This window comes from Toxotes jaculatrix, chromosome 14 (assembly GCF_017976425.1).
Source record: "Toxotes jaculatrix isolate fToxJac2 chromosome 14, fToxJac2.pri, whole genome shotgun sequence".
NCBI classification, from domain to species: Eukaryota; Metazoa; Chordata; class Actinopteri; family Toxotidae; genus Toxotes; species Toxotes jaculatrix.
Genome location: NC_054407.1, coordinates 16796875 through 16814239, shown reverse-complemented (window position 1 = coordinate 16814239; position 17365 = coordinate 16796875). Strand labels below are relative to the sequence as shown.

Sequence of the window (17365 nt, the reverse complement as noted above, 5' to 3'; positions counted from 1 at the left end):
CTGGTTTCAGAGTAATATTTAATCCTGCCTTCACTGTTGTCAGACTTCAAAGTGCCTCAGACTTTTAAAGACTGTTCTAGTATTTTATTCATGAAGAAATAAACTTATTTGAAACCTCTGATTTCCTGCTTTTTAGTAGCTGTCTGCTTCTCATTGTTGTTACATGCATAACAATGGTGTGTTTATGTCTGTGCAAGTTCTCATTCATCCAGGTCATCGTATCCTAAGGGTCGATTGAAAGCAACTGGAGCAACTTGAAGCTTGAAGACGTATCACCTCTCATCCGAGAAGCTTCAGTTCTGAAGTCTATAACATAGTTTTGAGATCCCTCCAGAAACGACTAACACATTCACATCTGGGCTCATGTGACTCTAAGGACTCACATGATGCTTAGTTTCTACGCTCACCTAAGTACCCTCAGGTGCTAACGACTCCACTTAAGCAGCCCAGAATGAGCCACCCAAGGTGTGAACGTTTCACTAAGTGGTTTCTATTGCTCCCAGGGGTACCACCCACTTCGTGAGATAGGGATGAGTTTAAATGTTTGGACTCTCTAATCAGTCACCAGAACTGAAGAAGCTTCTCGGATGAGAAGCAAAACATCTTCAAACAAGAAGTCCAGTTGCCTTCAATCAACCCTTAGGAAATGGTGTGTTTAGGAAAGTGCAAAATTAAAAGCTATGCATGGGATGAAACGTGTAGAGATGCATCAGTGTGACTGGAGTAAGTCTGTTTTCAGTAGGAATTTTGAAGTATATAGGCTGTAAATCTACAATGAGAAGAACAGCACTTACAGTAAGCAGTTTAGTAAACTGTGGGTGTAAGAGGGGCATATAATTTTAACAACGTAAGAAATCCCACAGCATTTCATTATCTTAAATATGGGAAAATACCATAAAAAGGGGAAAGGGGCACTTTTCCAGAATCAGCTGCAGTAATAAAATAAATAAATAAATAAAACATGCTTTTATTAGGGTGGATGCATGTGGAGGCAAACAGTTCTTCTATGTATTAATTTATGGATAATTAGCACCAGGTGTGGAATGCCACTTACAATAAACAACAAACCCAAACTACATTGCAATAGCTCATTGTATACAACACCAAACCCCATCATCATTCCACAAAACTCTAATCAATTATGACAAAATCATCCCCATGGTCAAGTCAACGTGATAATCATTACCATAGTCTAAGTGCCAATGGAGGTCAGGTTTCTTTGTGTATAGCAAGAGGCACTTTACAACAACATGTCTCTAACAGACAGAACAATGGGTGCTTGTCCAAGCTTTAGAGAACGACATCATATCAAATTGGACAGAGTTTGTGGAGTTGATTCTTTTCCATATTGTATTTTAATGTAGCCTTTTTTCTTATTTTCCATCAGTTTTGTTTCTACAGGCTGGTGTATTTTTTATTTTTTTAATTAGTCACACATGTTGTTCAGTAACTACGGGTGTGTGTGTTCTTTTTCACGTGTTAAGACATTTTCCTGAGCAGTGCATTGTTTGTAGCACACTTAAATGCACCATATAATGCCTGTGCAGCATTTTGTCATCATAATTAACTTAAATTATTTATTTTGGTTGCACAATTAAATAATTATTAATTGCCAGGATTGAATCTGATCCTGAGTACATAAAGGCGTACATTAATTTGGGAATAGGACTTCCAGGCACACGCCTGAGAAATGATGCAACATCTAAGAGGTCATTGTCCTCTGCACATTTTTTTCTCACGCATACTTAACACAATACCAGGAGCTTAATAAAACTTGAGATGGTGTTATAGAGTAACTGGCTATGGAAGCAGAATTGCAGTACCCTCGCTTTAAGCTTTGGCCAGTTCCATTAGAAGCTAATGGGAAAAAATAAATAAAAATGCATAAATAAATTCTTACTGTACACTTATTATTTATTGTTTATGTGTAAGCTATTGCAGTAGGGGTCAGCACCAGTTTTAAATACATTTACTCAAATACTATACTTGAGTATATATATATATATCAGTTTTGATGTACATGTACGTTTGAGTATTTACCTGCCTCACAGCGAGGAAAAGTGTGTTTAAAAAAGATACTGAAACACTCCCAGCCTGAGCCATTTTTCTATGTTGAGCACTTTTACTTTTAATATTTGAAGTACATTTTCCTTTTTTATATAAAAAAGGAAAATATTATAAGTATAAATACTTACAGGTAACATTTTCAATTCAATATTTTTACTATATATACATATATACATATATTTACTTATGTAGATGATCTGAATACTGTTTTGTTTTTTTGTTTGTTTTTTTGAGGGGTCATTTATCGAGCACACGCAGGTTACGCAACCATGACACACGTGCTCCAATATTTTCGAGAAATGCATTGTGGGATTTCAAAATGGAGCTCTTGCAGCAGAGCAGGAGTTAACCGTAATATCCTGTGTTATGTAGCCGTCCGCGGGTGTTATTAAGCGGAGTAACCACTTCATTTTAACCTCTTACACACTCCCGGACCGTGTACAGCATGGCGGTTTTGTGTTTGGCCAGGAGAGCGTTCACGTCCAGCGGCTGTCTCGGTGTTTACGCCAGAAAATACACCGGTCGGTATTTGTGCGTAACGTTTCACTCCGGTGTTTCCCGTGTCAACGGGTACAGTCAAGGACAGTCTAGCAGTGTCCCGGGACAGTTTGTGTGCTATCACCTCCCCCACAGGACCCTGCTCAAAATCCAGGGTCAGGACACAAGTCCGTTTCTTCAGGGGATCATAACCAATGACATGGGCCTGCTGGAGGAGCCTGGACTCAGAGCCATGTACTCACACATGCTGAATGTACAAGGAAGAACATTATACGACATCATATTGTACAGGTACAGTACGAGCCATTATACTGTGTGAACGCATGTTTTCAGTAAATATGAGGGTGTGTACCCGCTTATCTTTATAAAGCAGCTGTTGGCATTGGTGGTCCAGTGCCAAGAAGTCACAGTTAGAAACCCATGGCTTGTGTGTGCACTCCGGCTCAAACAGACTCCTCTAAGTTTAAGCTTCCTTGTCAAAGTTACTTTCAACTGAGCCAAAGTTTTTCACTTTTCCATCTAAGCTTGTACTCTCAAATTATGCACCTGTTTTACAGTGGATACAAAAATTTTATTAACTGTTAAATGTAAAAGTTTCTGGCAAAGTGTTTCCTCTCATGTAACTTAAAGATCATTAAAGATCCTCAGTACAGATATCTAATATCACAGATGTCTCAGTAATGATGACTCCGCCTAACACAATTACATTTTCCTAACATATGTCTTCTTTGAAGTACCCTTTCTTGCCGATGCCCAGGGACGATAATCATATGTACAATAATTCAGTGAAATCCTGGATTTTGATCACGATCACCATCATTTTGAGCATGAAATATTGTAAACTGGTCATTTGATGATAGATCGAAGGACACATTGAGGTTTCACACATGCAGCTTGTTTCTGTTTTGAAACACACATATAACAGTGCAGCAGTTGCAGCGGATATTAGTTTCTAGTAGCTACAAAACAGATACAACTGATGCCAAATGTTTAGTGTCAACACTTTGTACTTTGGTGACTACATGTGTTTCACAGGACAGCTCCACGCAAGGTGATCTAATTAACTACAATGAGTGAAAAAAAACTAGTGAGGTGTTAAATGGTGGATTTTCTTTTTTTTTTTTTTCTGAGGCACTCAACTTGCTGTATTTCCTTTCAGTCTGAAAACAGCTGATGCCGAACATGGCGTCTTCCTGGAGTGTGACAGCACAATTAAAGACTCCATCTTGAGACACTTGAAGGTTTACAAGATTCGCAGAAAGGTCAACATTAACCCCTGTCCGGAGCTCTCTGTATGGGCGGTTCTCCCCCAGCAAAAAACCCAAAGTCAAGAGGCCAGTAAACCTGAGATTTCCTCCCCTGAAAAGGCTCTGGTTTGGCAGACTGATCCTCGAACTCAGGAAATGGGCTGGAGATTGGTGTTAGACAATCAAACTGATCCCTGGGATATCATTCCATCATGTCAGAAAGGTGACACAGAGGAGTATCACAGACATCGCTATGCTATAGGTAAGACCAGTCAGAAACAAAGTACATACAGTCTGTATCAGAAGATAAATGGGGTGACCAGTATGGATTTGTATGAACACGCGCTACTGAAATGTTGTGACAAGTTTTGCTTGTTTCCTCTGTTGTCATTGTTGTCTAGGACTTCCTGAGGGGGTGAAGGACCTTCCTCCTGGGGTGGCATTACCACTAGAGTCAAATCTCGTCTACATGCAGGGCATTAGCTTTAGCAAAGGCTGTTACATTGGCCAGGAGCTCACAGCCAGAACTCATCACACTGGGGTGGTTCGGAAACGCCTGATGCCAGTACGCTTGTCATCTCCAGTCCAAGACCTGGAGGAAGGAGCCGCGCTGCAAACGCAGTTGGGCAAGCCAGCTGGGAAGCACCGATCAGGGGTGGAAGAGCTGGGTCTGAGCCTAATCCGCATGGCTCATGCCAAAGAGGTGTTGACGCTCAAATCTTCTGATGACACCACAGTGACACTTGAGGCCTCTGTGCCAGATTGGTGGCCTAAAGATGTGAAAATCAACTGAAGACAGCGTTGTATAGCTCCCTAAAATGTGACATACATCACATCTGACAGACTTGTCATAGACAGAGCCCTGAAGTACAGTATGTTACACTGTCATTGCTTAACAGCTGTGTGGCACTAATTTATATTTGTGAGTACTGTTTTGTTTCCAATAAAACCTACTTTTAGAGCAATTTTTCCCAAATTATGCTATTTAATAAATCTATTGCAGAATTATACACCAGGATGTACCAAATGTGATATTAGTGATATTAGTGGTTCTTGAATAAATATGCAAAATAGAAAGACAACAAACTCAACTTTTTATTTATTTATTTATTTATCTATTTCATCTGTCAGTGCAAAACTCAATTCCAAATGTTCACAGGCAACATTTGAGACTGTATTTCATCTCAAACTAAAGGTGCAGTAACACCTATTATATCATCTTTTTCACACTGTACAAATTGGCACTTTTCATTCAAGCTGTTTCCAGGTGAATATTACATTGCTGAAACCCACTCCACATCTTATTCCTGATAAAGGAGATGCTGCCCTCTTGTGGATTGAATGGTATCCCGAATTTGCTGTAACATAGTTTCTGGCTGCAGAGTCAGTGTTGAATGATCAAGCCGCTTAAAGTCTTCATTGCAGAGTAAGCATTCAATTACGTGAGCCACTCTCTGCAGGTCAAAGGCAGCATGGTAAGGTCCGAGTGTGGTGAGGATCTCCGAGAGATGTCGTGGGTAATCGGAGGAATCCCCAGAGGAGCAAGCATTCAGGAAAGCCATTCGGTTGTCAGCAATGATTTTCAGAAATGAGGCAAATTCTCCATAATTAATACCAGAGCAGGCCTTCATGATGACCTGTAAAGAAACACACAAAACAATAACCTTACATAATCGTCTTTATATTGTATACATTCAGGACAGCTGCACATTTTTGGACACCATGCACCCAGAACAGTCTTGTCTGCAGAGTACCTGGCAGTGCTGATGCCACGAATCCATTGTGTTTCTCCACTCATCGATCTCTTTTTGAACAGATGACAGTTCACTCTGAAGGAACTGCCACATGATGTCAATGTTGCAGCCATTCAACCAGTTGTGATTAATAGAGATGGTGTCCTCCTGTAAGAAAAACATTTAAGTCACGATCAAAGCCGCTGACACCAATTAAACTCACACTTTTAAACATCTGTAATAAAACAGAATTCCTATGTCACTATTAGATAAAAGGCCACAATTTATAATATGTCATTTGGTAGATCATTTTGCTGTAGCTCTACTGCTCAGGTATCATTACAGCTACAGTTCTTACCAGATTATAAACTTGATGGTGCCAGCCACTAGGCACAAAAATGATTTCACCCGCCTCTTGAATAATCTCAAGAGGTTGACAGGCTTCTTCAGAGTGAGGGAAAAGGCCTCTGTCTCGAAGTTCGGATGATGTTACATCATAAGGGAGGTTGCCATGAGTGTCTCGCAAAAACTCCTCCTGACCTGGGGGATATAGGAGCCATTTCTTCCTCCCACAGATGTTTGCTGACCAACTGTAGGAGCGGAACACATCAGCATGGAACGGGGTCCTAGTAATGACAAAGTTAGTCTGATTGTAAGGAACTCATAAACTAAGTTATAATCTGGGCCAGTATTATGTTCAATTTCTCATACCATGAACCTTTAGGTCCCATGTAGACAAACCGGTAGTCATCCACTTCAAGCGTATCCCAGTATTCATTCAGCCAGTCAGAAGAAAAGAAGACTGGTGTGGTGTAAACACTGTGTTCTGGAAAGTCCCTGTAGAGTAATAACATTTATTAGTCATATATTTTGCACATAATTGCTCACAAATTAAAAAATAAATTCATAATCTGTATTGAATTTTCACCTTGACATGTGCCAGTCTTTAAGATAGAGACATCCTTTAGGCGATGAGTGGCCATTTTGGATATATTCCTTCCAGTAGTGTATAAATTCCTTGAAAGGCATAACTTGTTTAGGGTTTGCGTTGTACTCCTTTGCATTGCAGTTTGCAACAGGAACAGGCGTCTCATCTGTGACAGGGAACAAACACATTAGTTTACGTGACAGCAGTCACTGCAGCAGCAGCATTATGATATATGGCTGTTGGTTAATGAATTGGTAATAGGCTTATTTACCAAACTCTTGCAGCAGTTTTTGGAAATTAGGCTTCCCCTCCTCAGTCACCCACTGTTTTCTACACTTCCAGTCCTCTGTAAACCTCCTTGAAAACATACACGGGTGATTGGGAAGCAAGTATTTCTTGAAAAACTTAGAATAGCTCAGCTCCTTGTCGATGTAATCTACAAAATGTGAAGACCAAAACTGCTCATACGACTGTCTTGGTATTTTGACCAGGCTGCAGCAGTTACGGTACGCCTCCCTGTCCATGATGGTAAACAAGAGCTCGGCTAGCCAGTTAGCGAGCTTAGCTGTCACCGCTTGGACAGCAAGAAACGGTAAGGAAAAGCTAGCTACGTCTTTTAACTTTTGCTGTCACACTTCAAACCCTGTTACTCAGAGAACTTACATTATGCTAAAACGTATTTTTTTTTTCTATTTTTACAACAGGTCGCTGCATATGACTTCATCCCAAAGATTTCAGGTTACGACTCCTGAACGACGCACTTATAACACCGTTGCTGTTTATTGTTTGCCACAATTGGCTATATTAACGTTGTAGTTTCTTTAACGCTAACACCGCACGCTATTTTAGCAAATTAAAAAACCGCCCTAATAGCCAACAATAATTGTTTTGGGTTTTTTTTTTCCCAAAAAACCTTGCCGTGGTAGCCTCTTCTGACAGCAGCATTTTCTAGTCGGACAGTAAACACGGTTGCGCACATGTGTGACACAACTTCCGTAATAAACATCACCGTCCTTAGTGAGAAGACTATGAGGCGACGGCATGTTCAGCCCAACAAGATAATGTCGATTAATGCGGTTTGGGACGGATGTAATCTACCAGGAGGAAGTAATAAATGCTAAAAGGGTTTATGACATTAAAATGACGCACTTGAAATGCGGTCAGTTGGCTGGAAAGCTGAAGCTGCCAGTGTAAACGCCTCAGCTGAGCTCATCTTCTGCCTGAATCCCTGCAATTGATCCCTCATTACACTCTGAACAAAGTATGTTCACTATCAGGATAGATTGCTCACTCAGTATTGTGTCCTTAATGATGTAATTGTGTATTGAAACTGCAGCAGTGTGTGCATGTGTGTGGTGCAGATGTCATATTGAAGCTTATTTGTCTCTCTTCCAGGTGAGTCAGTGTACCTCCTTCCAAAATGAGCCGGGACGCTCCTATCCACAGCTGGCCCGGCTCCTATTACATCAACAGTGAGAAGCGGTGGGAAAACGGCACCCTGTCCCTCACCAGGACCGTGGTGCGCTTCGTCTCCAACCAGAGCAAGGAGAGTCTTGCCAGCTTCCGCCTCTCCCGTATCATGGAGATCAAGATGGAATCGTCCAGTTTCATCTTCAGCACTTTGACAGTGCTTGAGGAGGGCAATGTGAAACACTGGTTTGGTTCCCTGAAGCCCAACAGGGTGGTGGTTTATAATGTGTTGGAACATTTTTGGCGAGAACTCCTCCTGTCCCCGAGCTCAGAGGCCCGTGGGGCCGAGTCTCAGCCCTCTAAAGGCAGAGAGCTGATTAACCTGGTGGCAGGAGCCCAGAGAAGACTGGAGGACACCGGCAGGGTCCTCAGCCACCAAGGAGAGCAGTTTGATAATATGATGCAGGGACTGGAGAAGATTGACTCTGACCTGGGCGTGGCTGATAAGTAATTATTTGCATATTTCCTAACTGGGTGATATTTATTTTTTTAAATTTTATTTTTTGTGTATTGCCTGCAAAAAAACAGCCTAATATACTATTTACAAACAGTCACTCACAAATTCTTCTGATCCTTGTCTACTCTGTTGCAGACTTCTGTCTGAGCTGGAGTCTCCTTCTTGGTGGCCTTTTGGTAAACTACCCTGGAAGACTCAGCAGGAAGCCAAGGCTGAGGATGCTGCAAGAGCTGCAGCTTCTGCCGCTGCTTCAGCTGGCAGAGCGTCTGGCAGAAATAAGGTGATCACAAGCATCCCAGCTGTAGTGTCCAAAGGTGGAGACTCAGACTTGAAACCGGGATGCCTGTTGGTGCTGGTGTCCTCGTTGGAGGTGCGAGACACAAACTGCCAGCTCCTTCATCGTTTTGAACGTAATGAAATCGACGAAATCAGGGTGCGGAGTCCTTATGAGATTACTGTTAGACAGCGGTTCATTGGGAAGCCAGATATATGCTACAGGTTCCTGTCTGCCAAGATGCCAGAGGCAATGTCAGTTTTAGAGATGCAGTACAAAAAGAAGGTTGAATTTACCAGCGAATACGCTGCTTTCAAGGCAACTCCAGTTTCATCTCCGTGTGATGCAGAAGGGACAACTTGGAATGAAGGTAAGGAACAAAAAAAATGTTATTTTACTGTTTTTCAGTTGACCACTGAGTGGCACTAAAGCTCTATGTTTCCATTTCTGTATATTTTTAAGTGTGCAGCCACATGTAAAAACACTTCATCCACATGACTTCTGGACATGGTTATTGGTGTCTCCTCTTGACAGAAATGTATTTTGATGAGTCACTTCACCCTGATTGCCTCAGTTGCTGTGCTGTTAGTTTACTGTCTGGTTTCCTCATAAACAACATATGCACTCTGCACTTTTTCACCATCTCCACCCATGGAGTCAGGTTTGTTGCAGAGGTGCCAAGACACAGAGCTCCCACTGGAGGTCCCAGCAGGAGAGCTGTCCCAGTTGCAGGTGCATGTCCTCCAGCCATCTGTCAGTCAGGCTGAGGCCCAGGAACTTAAACAGGTGAGGTCCAGTTGGACAAGTTAGACTCCCGTTGCTGACTGTATGACTTGCACTATTGTTGCATTTAGATTTTTCATATTTGTATATACAAGCTAGGTAATACAAATGTAATGTCTGTTTGTACAGGGAACAGATTGCCTTGGCAGCTGTTATAGTAACATGTATTTTGATAGTTCCATTCCAAGCCACAATTCATCATAATGATTTTTATTTTTTATCCTGTGTGTTTAAAATGTTATTTGGTGAGACCACAAACCAAAGTCCATCCCGGTTTTAAGAGAGGAAAAGAAACATGGTCAGTCATTTGGTCAGACTGTACAACATCTTTCCATTCAGAACCTCGCAGCGCTGAGAACTGTTACAGACATGGTCTGTGGTGGCAAGACCGACACAGTGACGCAAATTCAGACCTATGATTCAGACAATTTTTTGTGTGTGTGACACACTATTACAGGTTGCCTGGAATAAGATATTTAATGTAAAATCTTCGGCAGGCTACTTTAGGCTTTGGTATATCGTGTTTAGATACACATCACATTGCGATTAGATGAATGATAAAACATAAGACATTATATGGACCACTGATTTAAAAAAAAAACAAAAAAAACAAACTGCAAAATCATTGAACGGCCATAAAAAATGAAGACTCTGATTTCCGAACAGAAAAACAAGCAATTTCCAGGACAAAGAGCAGCCACTAGCTGAAACCAACAGATCAGAGTACAGTACAGTACAGTACAGTTGAGCCTAAACAAATTACTGAGCATATGACCCACCTTTGTTTCAGTGTTTTCAATTGTGGTTTAGTTACTGGTAAAGTCCTGCTTCATGATACATTATTTTGTCTGTGCACGGCATGAATCATATCTCAAACGAGGCACTGTTAACACTAATATTTAGTTAATTATTGTATGTAACAATTATGTACAGCAGTTTTCTGTTGTTTTTGTCTGTATAATCTTTTTTCAAACTAATTTATCATAGAAGTAACAGCACTGAGTAAGTGATTAAGCTTGGCTTGTCTATTGTGTTTATAAATGGGGCATTGTCTGCTGCTGATAATGGTTCAGACTTCAAAGGCTGCCAATTTTGAGTTAATACTACGCTTCTGTACACACCCTACTCTTAATGTAATTCATGTCAAGATTAGAATCTACAGAGGGTCACTCAGCTTAATGTCCTGCTTTAAGCACTTTAGCAAATATTCGCTTTTGTTCAAGCGTTTTTATACAATTATTATTGTTTGAAGTTGGAAATTCCAACTTGTTAACAGTACAAACTAGTTCACTCATAAGAATGATAAAGCATTTTTTGGATATCGTGCACTGTATGTCTGTTAACACAGTCCTGAAATTACCCCACTAATGCCCATGACACAAGGAATTTTAGCTCATATATTTTTCTATTAGCTGTAGCCTAAATGTTTAATTTTTGGGGGTTTCTACATGACTTAAGTCCTCTGGCCGTTGTATAAGCAGCAGCTAAAAATATTCATTTTCTGTATTTTTCTATGACACACCAAAACTCTTGTGAATGTTAACTGCAAGGTGTGATTCAGTTATGCTTCCCCAGATTAAATTGTAAAGTCACAGACCTGAGTGAGTGAATACAGTTGTCCCTCGGTGTGTGTTGACATACTATCTGTTTTTTAAACTGCTGTCTGGACTTCTTTCTGTGCTCAGTTGCAAAATCGGCATATAACGGCCAGTGAAAACTGACATAATGTCAGTGGGTGTGCGAGTGTGTGTGTGTGTGTGTGAGAGAGCATATGTAGCATAACATAATATTAGTTTAGAAACCATGGTGGTGGGGTTTGGAGTGAGTGTTTATTAGGTTTTGCTTGGCACATCACAGTGTATTTAAGTTGTTCCATCAACCATAACATACACAGTTGTTGGACCACTGAGATGTAGTCGCAGTATCCCTTAAACCCACTGAAAGTAGAAAACAAACAGTATTATATGATATCAGTGATCCCAGGAGACAAGCCAAGACTTGTCTCTGAATGCATTCTCAAGTTTCATATACTGCATAATATGAAATATTATTATATCTGCCACATGAGTAGCTGTTATTGCATCATGGTTGGTGCTGAATTGTAGTGTTTTCTTCTGATCTGCAGACATGAAGCGGCAGGCTTTTGTCTTCTTAGTCAAAATTTGGAGAAAAAAAACTCTGAATTAAATGAAAATCTCACTCTCATCTACTCCTCTTTCTCTGTGTCACTAACACACTCACTTTCTAAGTCACTAACCCCATCTTTACACCTCTCCACATATGGTCCACACGTTCCACCCTGCTCACTAATTTTGCGTAGGTTTTTATTTGTGTCTTGCTCCTTAGTTGTCCATGTTCACTGGGAGCTATTGTGTAATTTCAAATAAGTGTATGTGTGTGTCTCCACAAGTGTGTACTTATTTGAGTGTGTGTATGTCTGAGCAGATGCTGATGCAGCTGAAGAACCTTGCCCTGGAGGCTGAAACGGAGCTGGAACGGCAGGACGAAGTTCTGGACGTCCTGACGAGCTCCACGGACCGAGCCACCATGCACATAGAGAAGCACACCTGCCGTATGAAAAGACTGTTGTAGCCCTGGCAGTCCAGCTGATGCATGTGGTCACCATATCCCTCCTATGAAACACACCGTAAGCCTCTTCATTCTCCTCATGGGATTGTTACAGCAGTAGGGACTTGCATATACTCTAAGATAGTTCATATGATATTTGATATAAGACTGATTCTTCATTTTGGAGACTATAGCTTTTAATGAGCTTCATGGTCTCGTGAATTTCGACATAAGTTAACCCTTCAGTGCAAATCCAAATTTGTCACATCTTACTTTTTGGAGTTTCCTTAGAGGAGAAATAACTCACCCAGTACCAGGTTCAGTCCCTGGTAAAGGTGCTTGTGGCCTGGCTCAGTCTATTGAATCCCAGTGGAGATGTTTATGGTAGGAAGGCAGTGAGGGATCACATCCTTGTTGGTGCATTAGTGAGTCCCATTGGCTGGTCGTGGCACCTGAGTGGGATCTGTTGGAATACCATGAATCCTCAGTGCACGTCAAGCGCTTCTGGTGAAGTTAGCAGGTGAAGAAATGAGCTCATGAGTCTGTGTATATCAGAGGGGGCACACAACAGTTTACACCATCCCCAGTGGCCCAGTGGGAGACAGCAGTGACGACCACTACAGTGAAGGGCAAAATAGACATCAAAAAGCGATAAAGGAAATAACTAGTCTATTTATTCTCTTTGCATAAACTAATTCAAAACAAGTTGCATGATGTTTCCATAGGTGTTATTTACAAGACAGATGTAAGACAGAAGCATAAACCTTATTCAACATTGTGAAAATGATTAGCAAATAATTAACAGGTAAGGTTTGCAAATATCATCAGAGTAATGTCTGTGTTTCTGATGATGTACTGCCCCCCCCCCCTTTTATAGCCATTTCTGTCCTCATAAATTGTCCTCCTCAGGTCGTAGGTGCCACTTATCCCCTCTGGACACGGTTTTCCTGTGGTTTAATGTTGCATGTCTCAATGTTGCTGCTTTGTACTGCATCCAGTGGAAATGTCTCGCCATTATCAATAAATAGCATAAGATTATAAATGTGCAGCTAACTTCTGGGACAGAACTGAAAATAATCCCTCTTTCTGTTTAATATTATACACAAAATACTCCATTTTTAGGTCCACATCTACTGTATATGATTTGCTTAAGATTGACACTATTCTAAGACTGTATTATCTCTAAACATATATAGTAATTCTGTCATTTTATTGTGGTCTGTCATCACTGTGAACTTGTAATTAGAAGTTTAACTTGAAATATCAGTACTGTGTTTTAAAAGACGTAAGGAAGTGATGTATAGATGCATCTTTTTGCTGATAATGCCAAATTTATCTCGACACGGGACACAACTAAACAATTATCTCTACACCTGCATCTTTCTTATAGTAATAAATAAATAAATAAATAAAGCAGCACAACAGGAATGAATTCATTTTATCAGCTAGTGAGTCATCACCATTAGAAGTCTGTAATAGCATATAATTTGCAATAAAATGAAGTCTCACATTGTCACACTAAAGATAAGTAGTTTGTTTACTCAGATATATTTGCTGGTTTAAAACTGTTACAGTGCTGCCTGGTTAGCTCAGTTGGTAGAGCATGAGACTCAATCTTTCGGGGTCGTGAGTTTGAGTCCCACTCTGGACGGCACCACCTTCCATGGGCTCACCACCTGTGGGAGGTGCTGTAGGACTTTGGTGGGTTGTGGACTGGGTGGGAGTTGCCCCTGCGACCTGGGCCTGGGCCCAGATAAGCAGCAGCAGATGATGATGATGAAGCTGTTACAATTTTTTGAACTAACGAAGGATGAAATTATTAGTGTGTATTACGTTGCAACTGTCCTCAGCTCTATGGAGAGTTTTAGTGTCTTTGAGCTCGTTGTTTTAGTTGACTCTCAGTTCTAGTTAGTATTTCCAGATGCAGCTGTTTTCAGTAGGGAAAAAAAAAAGAAAAAACCTATGATGAACCCACCGTACACTACCTGCGCAGGAACAAAAGGCAAACAGCAATAAGAGACGAGCTGGTGAACTGCTAAAAAGAGATATTTGCCACAAGAGTTGGTGGATGGCAATACTGAGCTAAGAGGAGAGCAAATATTGAACTACAAATGAAGTGTGGATCAAAATTAATGTGAAACAGATTTTCAGCAGCCTTTCTGAAAAACTTAAACTGTATAGCTATTTTTCTCAGTAATACACATAAACTGTATTGTAAAGAATATTTTTATCCCCTTGAACTAAGAGCGAAGTGGTATCAGTGGGCCTGAGTCTGAGTAAATCATTGGCAGCATCCTTGTTAAGCGCTTCCATAATCAGAAATTAGAAGAAACAATGCTCAATAACCTTTGTTCTAGAAGATGTTGTAAAATATGTACTGTTTTCTACCTCGCTTTCTTATCTGTCGCTGACATGTGTTTTGGAAGATAAATTGTCATCAGGCATACACACATAATCCTCAACTGTATATAGGGAGTATGTGGATCTCATTAGTCGAAAACTTCTTGTGCTTGAAAGCACTATAATCTGGGTTTTATCACCTTTTAACACCTTTTAACAACCTTTAGCCTTGGAAATATTTTTAAAGGCAAGTTGAATGTTTTTTGAGCAACCAACTGACTGGAATCAGCAGAACACTCGAGTATTGTATTCTGGCATAAAATGACCATTAAAGGCAAAGAAACAACATAATTTATTAACTGGGAAGCAAATTGGGTTTAGTTGCTTGGAAGAATCCAGAGTGAAATGAGCCTCCTGAATTCTAACCAGGCTTTATTCCTTAACAAAAAGTCAACAGGCAACGCCTCTCGTAGTCGACTCCCATGTGACAAATTGCAACAGAGAATATCAAAACATGTGCAAATTAGAAACGGATGTTAATTACTGTTTCAGCCGCTGTGCATGCTGTTGTGTGGAAGTGGCTCACTTTGTACACTCTGCTGTTATAACATCCTGTTGGCACTGAGACTGTTGGCATCAGCTGACCACCTCTGTCAGGCTGCTTTCACCAAAAGGGGGGACTCCTCCTTGTCAACAGTGGACCAGATTTGATTTGGCAAGTGGTTCAGCACTAAATTATGAATCAGGAAGACGCTTTACATAAAGGGGTTTGAAAGAAGACCGACGGCCTTACTCAACAGTCTGGTCCCAGTTAGTATGAACTTATCATTTCTATTAAACACAGCCCACCATGAAAGATGTGACTGAAATCACAAGCACATGATCACACAAAAGGGATGTCTAATTGTGACATTATGAAAAGTTCTTCCAGCACGCTTGAAAATGTTTTCACTGTGGACTGTTTATTTTTGTTGATTTGAGTGATAAACAGTGAGATTCTGGAAGTCCCAAACTCCAGAAGCACACCACATGGTTATGTGAATTCCAACCCTTAAAAAAGGTTAGGGAAATAGAGCACACACTGGCGTGGTTTTGAAGCAGCCTTGCAATACGAGGAAGTGGTGGCGGTCTTGTCTGACCACAGATACATGAGATCCGGCTTTGCCTTCCTAACGGATGGTATGGAGACACAAGGGATTTTGCTGGCCTTGACTTCCAAGTCTGTTTACTCGATAGTTCTGCGGTGAGCGCTCTCATTCGAGGAGCGTGTCTCCATTGATGGCCAATCAATCAACTGTTGCTGGGAAAAAAGCAGCCCAAGACTGTGGGTTGGGAGGGCACATGTGGGTTGCCCTGCACTCCAAAATATGGAGCCATGTGATTGCAATACAAATTGTTTTTCAGTGTTTCTATTTGAAACATATTAAAACACAGCATTTTGCTCCATTTTGTGTCTGTTATTTGGCATTGTGTAAATAATGCAGAAATTAGCTTTTCAAGTACATGCTGGTTTCCACTCCCCTATTAGACTGTCTGAGTCTAATGGCCCGATTTTTGACTCACGTCCTGGCCGGCCTCTGACTAGTGCAGGTGTTGCTGTGTTTCCTTTTGCTGAGGGAGTTTCTGGTTTCAGGAAATAAGGCCTGTTGGTTAATGTTAGAACTGGGAGAAAACGTTCCTGGAAGGAAGGTTCTTGAGTCCAACCAGGGGGTGTATATGTAGTATCCAACAGAAAGTGATGTGACACTAAACATCGACATTATCTTCTCGTCTCTGGCTGTCAGTGTGGTAACATTTTCTCTTCTGTTGTAGTGAAAGACAGACATTACTCTACAGATGTTTCCCCCCGTAAATATAAAGTGTTTTACTTTATTTCGTAGTGAAAATAAATTCTTTGCACGTACATTGTTTGGATTCAGAGCTTTCTTTGGTTTTGTCAAACCATAAATGTGCTCTGTTAGTATGGTACTTTCCCAGATGCTGAGCTGCATGATGATATCATGTGCTATTGCACTTATTGTTATGTTTTCCTTGGTCTTTGAGGCGCACTTTGGTTTTCTGGCTTTTGTTTCACAAACTTTTCTCATTTCTATGCGACAGAGTTAACAGCTAGGCAGCCAAACCAAACTTGGCTCTAGTTTTATACAGTAGTATCGGTCTCAAATCAACTCCAGGTGAAATCCCACATTACAACCTACCTGAACTCTGTTGAAGTGCTTGTATTTCTAGCATATGAATACTGAATTACTTGCTAACTTACTGAATAGTAAGGAAGGAATAGCAAGTGTAAGGAATGGTTCAGTAGACAAGCTTATTCTAGTCATGTCAACATCTTGTATAGGGTGTTTGTAATGACTTATTCCTGTGTATTTGTATATATATTCCTAATGAGTAAGATGTCATCATGTAGGAATGCCTACTCACCCCCACCCACAAAAACACAAGGTTTATCCTGATCATCCTGCTGGCCATGAGGTGGTAAAATATTCCATAAAAAATTATTTTAACAAAATCATTGTTAATGTGTGCCTGTTGGATTCAGTAGAGGGCAGCAGTAAGTTGCTGATGGTGAGTTTCAGTTCATTAACTAAAAAAATCCATTGCAGTATTACCTGTGCACTTTGAGTGAGGACAGTATTATTGTATTTACATTACGTGAGGTCAGGTGGGATACTGTCTTGTGCTGTATGAAGTGCACATATAAATACTTCCAAATGTCTATCAACTAACTTAACATTTTCATCCTTTCCTCCTCTTCTCTGAAGTCAGGTCTTATGTTTGGTCTTAGTAGTTAAAATTAAATGGCTACTCTCAACTTTAATCTTCGCAAATAAAAATGACGAAATAGCCCAGTAACAGTAACTAACAACAGAAATTTCTTTCTAGATTTTGCTTATTTTCTTTGCATGCCACTTTTCTGCATAAGGTGTATGAGAACACAACAGTCCAAAGCTGCAATTTTGGCAAGTGTGAGGAGCCCTTTTTGTGATGACTGGATTA

At 40.6% G+C, this 17365-nt stretch overlaps 3 protein-coding genes across 5 annotated transcripts; 2 read left to right on the top strand and 1 right to left on the bottom strand.

Moving 5' to 3' along the window:
- Positions 1-2386: 2386 nt before the first annotated feature.
- Positions 2387-4884, top strand: iba57 (iron-sulfur cluster assembly factor IBA57). Its single transcript, XM_041055076.1, has 3 exons — positions 2387-2856; positions 3725-4074; positions 4214-4884. The coding sequence occupies exons 1-3, from the start codon at positions 2513-2515 to the stop codon at positions 4603-4605; spliced, it is 1086 nt and encodes a 361-aa protein (XP_040911010.1). The 5' UTR covers positions 2387-2512; the 3' UTR covers positions 4606-4884.
- Positions 4885-4901: 17 nt separating this feature from the next.
- Positions 4902-7419, bottom strand: jmjd4 (jumonji domain containing 4). Its single transcript, XM_041055067.1, has 6 exons — positions 6745-7419; positions 6474-6639; positions 6257-6382; positions 5904-6171; positions 5567-5713; positions 4902-5449 (listed from the first exon to the last, which is right to left on the bottom strand). Exons 1-6 carry the CDS (start codon positions 6995-6997, stop codon positions 5114-5116), a joined length of 1296 nt encoding a protein of 431 aa, XP_040911001.1. The 5' UTR covers positions 6998-7419; the 3' UTR covers positions 4902-5113.
- Positions 6979-13534, top strand: snap47 (synaptosome associated protein 47). Of its 3 annotated transcripts, XM_041055069.1 has the most exons (6): positions 6979-7065; positions 7178-7211; positions 7869-8390; positions 8536-9044; positions 9336-9460; positions 11903-13534. In XM_041055069.1, the coding sequence occupies exons 3-6, from the start codon at positions 7894-7896 to the stop codon at positions 12047-12049; spliced, it is 1278 nt and encodes a 425-aa protein (XP_040911003.1). In that variant the 5' UTR covers positions 6979-7065; positions 7178-7211; positions 7869-7893; the 3' UTR covers positions 12050-13534. The 3 variants fall into 3 exon arrangements, with proteins under 3 accessions (XP_040911003.1, XP_040911004.1, XP_040911002.1); XM_041055070.1 differs by lacking the exons at positions 6979-7065; positions 7178-7211 and adding an exon at positions 7484-7734 and having other exon boundaries at positions 9332-9460; positions 11903-12037; XM_041055068.1 differs by lacking the exons at positions 6979-7065; positions 7178-7211 and adding an exon at positions 7487-7734.
- The last annotated feature ends 3831 nt before the right edge of the window (positions 13535-17365 follow it).